We start from the raw sequence: 9,964 nt of genomic DNA on the forward strand, positions 1-9,964 counted from the left end.
TTCGAGACAGGGTTTCTCTGTGGTTTTGGAGCCTGTCCTGGAACTAGCTCTTGTAGACCAGGCTGGTCTCGAACTTACAGAGATCCGCCTGCCTCTGCCTCCCAAGTGCTGGGATTAAAGGCTTGCGCCACCATCACCCGGCTACAATTCTTTTCAAAGTAATAATTCCTATGATTTTCTTTTTAGTGGGTTGTTATGATTTTATAATTACTGTATGGTGGCTATAAAAGATTTTTGCAGTTAGGAAAACATTTCTTAAATAATTTTGATTATTTTCACCACTCTTTATCCTGTTTAATTATCTTATCAGAAGAACCAAGGAAGGAACAGAAAATTTGCTTCATGGTTGTTAGGCAAAATGATCATACATCTTCAATTAGTTGTTTTTATTGGTTTATCATGAAGAATTGGAACATGTAGATGAAAATGCTGTTATGCAAGTGCATATTTTAATATTTTCATGGAAAAATACAAGGATAATGAGATGATTTTCTCTGTTCTTTATCCATATTCACAAATGCTTTCATTTTCTTCTTCCAAAGCAAATGAAATAAAGTGACTGTATACTTTTTCCTGAGACATTTGTGAGTAGTTTTAGACATAGTGTCTCTTTTATCTCTGATAATTTATTATATAGTTCTTAAGAACAAAAGTATTTCTTAACTAATTACAGGATAGTTATCAAAATCAGGAAATTGATATAATACTATTATTAGCCAATCTGTGAGGACTGTCAATTTTCTCCAGTTGTATAGTACACATACTATTTTTGTAACAAATATAATAGTTTTCTATGTTTAAATTGATAATATATTAGGTATTTTTCCCCACCAAATTTTGTCTATCAGGTGATTATCCAAGCAAAACACAATTAGGAAATAAAATATTCTTCCAACAGATAATCATCTAATGAAAAATCACCTTTTAGAAGTCCTTGGGCAATTACTAAACTTTTAAAACTAATAACTTTGATTGCAGGTGTGAGAAGGAACACTGTGTAACTGGCATTTAAAGGCATATTCAATTTTTTTCTCATCAGTAATATGGCCTTGAATTCTAGGACTAGTAGTATTGATCTTACCTATAGAGGCTATTTTTCATTTGGTATTACATCTGAAATAAGAGTAAGTATTTGGCATTTATTTCTCCTAACTTAAACAGTTTTGATTTAAATACCTCCTTCAAGTTGTTTTCATAAGTTTGAAGAAAATTTCAGCAGTGGATAAAAAATGATATAAAAAATGGGAAATGGGTCTGGAATACTGCTATGGTTGTGAAGGATGGGAAAGAGATTTGGCCCTTTGGAACATCTCTTATCCCAGAAGGACTTTGCTTGACATCTTTGTTATGGTATCTTTTTTTTTTTTTTTTTTTTTTTTTAGGGTGAGAAGATCTTCTACCTGATCCGCCCCACAAATGCTAATTTGACTCTCTTTGAGTGTTGGAGCAGTTCCTCTAATCAGAACGAGATGTTCTTTGGTGACCAGGTGGAAAAGTGCTACAAGTGTTCTGTGAAGCAAGGACAAACACTTTTCATTCCTACAGGTCATTCTTGAGTCCCTCTAGAGGAGAGGGTGGGAGGATGGGAAAGGCAGAAAGAAGGGAGATGGTGGCACTGTACCAAATCCTGCCCGTAATTTAATCTCATTATCTGAGATCTCTTTTTCTCATCATCTGTGAGGTTAAGAACTAGACCTCAAGAAAATTTATACGGTGGCCAGTAGGTAGTGTGGTTGTTTGTGGAGGCTGCACATGGCAGAGCAGGCAAGAGGAGGTTGATTGACCTCTTTATACTGGATTGATGTAAATTGGGTATAGATAGATAGAGTCAGCCCTGTGACTCTAGGGATAATAACTTCAAGGCTGATGTTCTAGTCAACAACGTTGAATGACCCAGGATGGAAACATTCTTTCTTAATAGTTCATGCCTGGGTTTTACTTCTTGAATTCTTAGGTCTCACGTAGGTCTGAATTTGTATTTTGCTAGGCAGGTGTTGTACTGAGCTATATCCTGAGCCAAGTATATACATTATTTTTGAAGAAATAGCCCTGTTGTCTCAGTTTGGGGAGAGTTGATATCTGGAATCTAATTGAGTCTTCTATGAACAAGGTATCTCTGTCCAATTTAAATGTTCCTTGATTTTTTAATCAGGATTAACATTGAATTTTCTTGAAATGTATAGTGAAAATATTTATTGAATGAGAGCATAGTGAAAAACACCTGGAATCTTAGGTACTTGGGATACAGAGGCAGGAGGATTGTGTTTTCAAGGCCAGCCTGGGCAATTTAGTAAAACTCCATTTAAAAACAAAACAAAATAAATATTTTAAAGATTTTGTTACTGTTTTCTGAGATAAGATCTCACTCTAAAATTCAGGCTGGCCTTGAACTCAAAGAAATCTATTTGCCTCTCCCTCCCAACTGCTGGGATTAAAGGCATGAGTTACCTTGTTCAGCTAATGATAAACAAGTGACTGGACTTCTCTTGTGAAATTACATGGACCTGAAAAGTTGGGGAGAGTTTTAATTTAGCATTTAATTTCTTTAACTTTATAAGGTTCTTTCTTTGCATTATCTAGCCCATGTTGCTTTTACCAGCAAAGCCATTTTGCCAGCCCCTATCCACTCCACAGAGAGGGTAAGGCCCTCCCTACTTTATCTAGGCTGAAGAAGGTATCTATCCAAAGAAAATAGGTTCCTTAAAAGCCAGTACATGCAGTAGGGATAAATCCTGGTGCCACTGCCAATGGCCCCACTGTCTGCCCCAGCCATACAACTGTCAGCCACATTCTATGGTACTATGCTGGTTCCTTTTCCTGTCTTGCTGGAGTTGGTGAGCTCCCATTAGCTCAGGTAAACTGTTTAGTGGGTGCCCCCATCATGGTCTTGACCTCTTTGCTCATATTCTCACTCCTCCCACTCTTCAGCTGGACTTTGGGAGCTCAGCTCAGTGCTCTGCTGTGGGTCTCTGCCTCTATTTCCATCAGTTGCTGGACGAAGGTTCTGTGGTGACATTTAAGATATTCAGCAGTCTGACTATAGGGCAAGTCAAGATTGGGCCCTCTCTCCACCATTGCTTAGGATCTTGCTGCACTGCTGGTGCGGCCTGGATGCCGAGAAGAGGCTCCTTTTAGGAGGAAGAACAGCAACCTTTATTTTTCCCAGAGCTAAAGCCTTTTATACCTCCACTGCTTTTGTGGAGACCCACGGGCCAGAAAGAACACAAACATCCTTGTCAATTACAGACCACAAGGAAGTTCCAGTGTCGATGGGGGGGGGTGTGTGAGGGCAGCTGGATCACAACAAGGTCTTAGCTGGGGTCATTCTTGTGGATTCCTAGCAGTTTCTCTAGATCCAAGTTTCTTTCTAACCCCATAATGTCTCCCTCAATCAAGCTATCTTTTTCTTTGCTCTCACCTCTGTCCTTCCTCCATCTCGACTATCTCATTCCCTCAAGTTCTCACCACTCCCCTTCTCCCCTCCTCTTGCCCTGCCCCCCTCCCTTCTCCCTTCACCCCCTGCTCCCAATGATCTCAGGAGATCTTGTCTATTTCACCTTCCCAAGGGGGAAACAGTTACTTTTTTTTTTCTCCCAGGCTGTTGACAACAAATTTTTTACTATGGACTTGCCTCTTTTGAGTATTGTGTGTGTGTGTGTGTGTGTGATTGTGTTCCATAAAATGTATTGTTGTCTTTTGTTCTTTTTTCACTCAGCATATTTTCAGAGTTCATGTCACAGCATTTGTTGTCAGTTTAATAGTTTTTGAGATGGGATCTCATTTAGCCCAGGCTGGCCCTGAACTTAGCTGTGTAGCTGAAGTTGGCCCTGAACTATTGATTCTCCTGCCTCTACCTTCTCTGAGTGGTGGGATTACAAGTGTTTACCCCCTACCCTGTTTTCTCTTTAGACAGCTTCATGTGATCTTGGAATTTGCTCTGTAGTCCAGTCTCACCTCAAACTTGAAATATTTTGTCAGCTTCAAAAGTATGTGATTACAAACATGTGACACCTTACTTTACCACTTTGTTTTTTTTATGGCAAAACAGTCTCCCCCCCCCCCCGTAACAGAGTCTCATGTACTCATATTTGCTGTGTAGCCATGGATAATCTTGAACTTGCCTCCATCTCCTTGAGTACTATGGTTATAGGCTTGTACTACCATGCCTAATTTTTGCATTTGTTTAGTGCTAGAAATCAAATACAAGGCTTTGCTCATGCTAAGCAAGACCTCTACCAGCTACAACTGGAACTACAACTCCAGTCCCTGCAAAATAGTATTATATTATATGAATATGTTACATATTTCCCTTTTCTTTTTTTATTGATTTTATTGAGTTACACATTTTTCTCTGTTCCTCTCCATTTCTCTCCCCTTCCCTTAAACCTCTCCCATGGTCCCCATCCTCCTGATTTGCTCAGGAGATCTTTGTCTTTTTCTACTTCCCATGTAGATTAGATCTATGTATGTCTCTTATGGTCCTCATTGTTATCTAAGTTTTCTGGGATTGTGATTTGTAGGCTGGTTTTCTTTGCTTTATGTTTAAAAACCACCTATGAGTGAGTATATATAATGATTATCTTTCTGGATCTGGGTTACCTCACTCAATGTGGTGTTTTTAGCTCCATCCATTTGCCCGCAAATTTTAAGATGTCATTATTTTTTTCTGCTGTGTAGCACTCCATTGTATAAATGTACCACATTTTCCTTATCCATTCTTTGGTATTTAGGGGCATTTAGGTTGTTTGCAGGTTCTGGCTATGACAGGCAATGGACATAATTGAGGACAAGTCCTTGTGGTACGATTGATAATCCTTCAGATATATACCCAAAAGTGGTATTACTGGGTCCTGAGGAAGGTTGTTTTCTAATTTTCTGAGAAATCGCCATACTGATATCCAAAGAGGCTGTAGCAGCTTGTAGTCCAACCAGCAATGCAAAAGTGTTCCCTTTACCCCACATCCTCTCCAGCGTAAGTTGTCATCAGTATTTTTGATCTTGGCCTTTCTTACAGTTGTAAAATGGAATCTCAGAGTTGTTTTGATTTGCATTTGTCTGATGACTAAGGATGTTGAACATTTCCTTAAGTGTCTTTCAGCCATTTTAGAGTCGTCTGTTGAGAGTCCGTCCTTCCTTCCTTCCTTCCTTCCTTCCTTCCTTCCTTCCTTCCTTCCTTCCTTCCTTTCCTTCCTTCCCACAGGGTGTCTCTGTGTAACAACCCTGGCTGTCCTGGAACTCACTCTGTAGACCAGGCTGGCCTTGATCTCACAGAGATCCGCCTGCCTCTGCCTCCCGAGTTCTGGGATTAAAGGCATGTACTACCACTGCCCAGCTTACTTTTGTGTGTGTGAAACACAGTAAGTTTCCTTAGAGTTTTTAACAGAAGCATATTAGGAACCTTACTAGTGGCTACACTACTGAAGAAAATCTCTTTCTTTATCAACCATTAATTGCATATAAATTTTCAAAGGGAAGGATGACCCCATGAACACTTCATCCTTCTGTGACTGCATGTTAGAGAGCCCAATCTCGTACACAAGTAATCACAGCTGCTGTGAGTTTGAATGGGGAAAAAAGTGAACAGCCTTGTCATGCCTTGATAAACTATTCCATACTGTTCATATGCTTCCTCCAACCACATTTTGTTTGTTTTTATTTACATTTGCATTGTTTCTATTTTGTTTTTTATCTTGGTACTGGGGATTGAATGCAAAGCCTTGTGAATGCTATGTAAGTACTCTACCACTGAGCTATTTCTACAGCCACTATTCATTTTTTTTATCCTACTTATTTTATTATTTTTTTGAGACAGGATCCCATTAAGTTGCTCAGGTTGGTACTGAGCTAACTGCATAGTCTAGTCAGTCAGGCCTCAGCTTCTTGAGCAGCTGGGGTTATTGTTTCATGAGGAGCGGGACTCCTTGTTTATCCCAGCTGCCCAGCTAGCTTACACACAAAATAACCACACAGAATCTGTATTAATTAAAACACTGCTTGGCCATTAGTTCTTACTAATTGGCTAACTCTTACACATTAGTTTAACCCATCTCCATTAATGGCAGTGGCTTACCAGAGATTCTAACCAGCGTCAGTTTGATGTGGAGGATCCATGGCTTCTCTGTTTCTGTGTCTTCCATGGCCCTTCCTCCTCCAAGCATTCAGTTCTGTTTTCTCATAAGTTCCACCCTATCAACTAGGCCAAGGCAGTTTTCTTTATTCATTAATCAATGATAACAAGGCACAAACAGAAGGAACTCCTACACCAGGTTATAATTATGTGTCAGACATCCTAGCATGGAATAAATTTGGCTATTATGAACAATGCTACTATGAGTATTTGTGTACAAGTTATTGTGCCAGTATAGTGAATTGAATATTCCCAATGAAAAATCTGGAATCTAACCAGCCAGTGGTGATGCATGCCTTTAATCCCAACACTTGGGAGTCCAAAAGTATGTAATAGTCTGAAATCATGTTTTATGAGTTTATTTTCTGTGTGCAGTGTATGTACACAGTTCGCTATGTATGCACAAGTGTTTGTTGGTGTGTATGCACATGGGAATCCAGAATTTGACATCAGCTGTCTTCTACAGTTGTCCTTCACCTTATTTTTTTAATTATAGTGTTTTTGTATGAGTCTTTTGCCTACATGTAAGTATGTGTGTCAAACGCTTGCCTTGTCCCCCTGGAGCTCTGAATTAAGCAATTGAATCCCTTGGAACTGTAGTTACAGTCGTGAACTACTATGTGGGTGCTATGGATTGAAGCCAGGTTCTCTGGAAAAGTCGCCAATCTTCTTAATCCCCAAGCCATTTATCTCTAGCCCATCACCTTATTTTTATTTATTTATTTTGGTTTTTTTGAGACAGGGTTTTTCTGTAGCTTTGGAGCCAGTACTGGAACCAGTTCTATAGACCAGGCTGGCCTTGAACTCACAGAGATCCACCTGCCTCTGACTACCAAATGCTGGGATTAAAGGCACGCACCACAACTGCCCGGCCCATTACCTTATTTTTGAGACATAATTTTTCACTAAACTAGACTAACTGTAACAAGTCTGACAAGTCCTTCTTTCTCCAAGTTCCCCAGTGCTGGAGTTGTAGTCATACTGCTGTGCTTAGATTTTTACATGGATGCTTGGCATCTGAATTTAGGTCCTTGTTCTTACATGCCAAGTACTTTACTGACTGAGACTTTTTGAGAGTCAAAGCAACTCTGCAAATAGAAAATTTCACATCTGACTAATGTGATAGGGTCATGCTCAAAGACATAAGTGCATTAAAGTATGTAAAATTTCCTTCAGGCTGTTTGTTTAAAGTACATTAGAATCATAAATAATTTGTTTAGACTTGGGTCTCATTCCCAGAATAACTCTTTTTATCCTCAAGATATCTATGTATTTGCAAATATTCCAAAATTTTAAAAATGTCTCAAGTCTGCAACACTTCTGATCTGAAGTATTTTAGATAAGGTATATGTTCGCCTTGTATTTTCAGTTTTCTTGTTTATCTATTTGGGAGAGGAATGCCTTAATCATGTGGTAACTCCATAGTGTGCCTTTTTGTGGACCTGCTAAGCTCTTATCAAAGTATATATGTGTACTGTTTTACATCCAGATAGCAAAGGGTTCTAATTTCTTCATATTTTCTACAATGATTGTCATTTCTATTTTTATGATCATAGCAATCCTAGTGTGAGTAGTGGTGTAACACTGAGGTTCTAGTTTGTGTTTTCCCTAATGATTATTAATGTTGACCATCTTGAAAACAACTTCTGTACTTTATAGATCTTTGTGCTTTGGTATTTTTGTGGAATCATTTACTGATTAAATAGTATTTTTCTTGCTACAAGGGTTCATTATATTCTTTTACTATACCTATATCAGATATATTTTCAAAAATAATTTTCTTCTTCAGTTTGTTTTTTGACATTATTTTTTTTTCTTTTTTCTTTTTTTGCCTTTTCGAGACAGGGTTTCTCTGTGGTATTGGAGCCTGTCCTGGAACTAGCTCTTGTATACCAGGCTGGTCTCGAACTCACAGAGATCCGCCTGCTTCTGCCTCCCAAGTGCTGGGATTAAAGGCGTGTGCCACCACCGCCCGGCCTTTTGACATTATTTTTTAATACATTAGAAACTGATTTATTGACAATTCCATACACACACATATATATACTTCAATCATGCACCCCATTATCTTCTGTTATCCTCTCCCCCTGCTGAATTCCTTTTTTCAAACAAGTATTCCTCCTAGTTTCACATCTGTGTGTGTGCTCCTGCATTTAATGAGGGTTGCTTAAATGAGGGTTGTTTACATGAGCATGGAAGATTATTTTACCAGTGAATGTGTCTCCCTCTCTCTCTCAGCAGTCATTAACTACCTAGAGCTCCTCTTTTTGAAGAGTTGAGTCTTTTGACATTCTTTGATAGTGTCTTATAAAACATGAAAGTTATGAATTCTATCCAGTTTATCTGTTTTTTCTTGTCCAGTTTCTTTTTCTTTGTTTGATGGAGGAAGGTCATTGGTTGATTTAATAAAGAAGCTGCTTGACCTGATAGGTTAGAACGTAGGTGGGAGGAGCAGAATGCTGGGTGGAAGAGGAAGTGAGCTCAGAGACTCGACAGCTCTCCTCTCAGGGGCAGACGCCTCAGAGAGACACGATGCTCCACTCGTGCGGGCAGAGGCGAGAGCTCTGCTCTCTGAGGCACACGCGATGAAGCTCCGACCCAGGATGGACGTAGGCTAGAATCTTCCCGGTAAGCGCACCTTGGGGTGCTACACACTGATGATTAGAAATGGGCTAGTCCAGGTGCGAGAGTTAGCCGAGAAAAGGGCTAGAGCTAAAGAGTCAAGCAGTGATTGAAAGAATGCGGTTTGTGTGTTGTTATTTCCGGGCATAAGCTAGCCGTGCGGGTAGCGGGGTGCTGGGAAGGCAGCCCCGCCACTCATATTACTACATTTGTTTGCTCATGTTATTAGTATCCTATATATTGTCATAATGGTTTACAGGGTGGTTTGTGGGTTTGTTTGTCTCACTCAGGTTGTACTCAGTCTTACTGTATAGCTAGCCACCAGGCCTCAAACCTGTGACCTTGCTGCCTTAGCTTTTTGATCTTATATACTTATATAATATATATGATATATATACATATATATATACTTATATAATATATAATATATATGATATATATATATATATATATACTTATATCTCTATAAGTGTTGGTAACTCAAGGTCATGAATACTTATAAATATTTTGTAGGGTTTTTATTTGGAGACATTGTCTCCTTCAGATTATATTTTGTCTGCTTTGTACTTTAGCTAGCCTCAAACCTGTCATTTTTCCTGCCTTAGCTTTCTGAGTATGTGTCACAGTTTCCATTTTAGTTTTGGCTCTTATATTTAGATCTTTTTGTTGATTTTGAGTTTGTTTTTATATAATATAGTTTGAGGTGAGGATCTAGTTTCATTCTTCAGCCTGTTGGCATCCAGTTGTTCCAGATTATCCTGAGAATAATTCTTTTCTCACTGAATTGTCTTGATTTCTGTCTCAAAAATTGCTTGATCTGAGGTTCAAGTTGTAGTTCAGTGGTAGAGTGCTTCCATAGTATGTTTAAGGCCCTGGGCTTGCTCCCCTGTATTGCAAAACCAAAAAATCAAATGGAAAAAAACAAATCAGGACAAGTCAGTTGACCATATGTGCATGTATATGTTGGATCTTAAATCTTCCGTTGTTTTATATGTCTGTTCTAATGATAATGTATAATTCTTTGATTACTATACATTTGTAGTAAGTTTTGAAGTTGGGAATTGTCAGTCCTCTAACTGTGTACATCTTTTCCAAGGTTGGTTTGTTAGGATCCCTTGAATTTTTTTTTTCTTTTAATCACTGCCTGACCCATTAGTTCCAGCCTCTTATTGGCTAGCTCTTACATATTGATCTAACCCATTTCTATTATTCTAT

At 38.8% G+C, this 9,964-nt stretch overlaps 1 protein-coding gene across 4 annotated transcripts in view; it reads left to right on the plus strand.

Annotated features, from left to right (window-relative positions):
* Phf8 (PHD finger protein 8) overlaps positions 1-9,964 on the plus strand; it is a 104,743-nt gene that overhangs the window by 25,338 nt on the left and 69,441 nt on the right. For all 4 annotated transcript variants that reach the window (XM_026784821.1, XM_005358883.3, XM_005358884.3 and 1 more), the window contains exon 8: positions 1,383-1,545. In XM_026784821.1, coding sequence (XP_026640622.1) covers positions 1,383-1,545 — 163 coding nt within the window. The remainder of the gene's footprint in view (positions 1-1,382; positions 1,546-9,964) is intronic.

This window comes from Microtus ochrogaster, chromosome X, assembly GCF_000317375.1.
Source record: "Microtus ochrogaster isolate Prairie Vole_2 chromosome X, MicOch1.0, whole genome shotgun sequence".
Lineage (NCBI taxonomy): Eukaryota > Metazoa > Chordata > Mammalia > Rodentia > Cricetidae > Microtus > Microtus ochrogaster.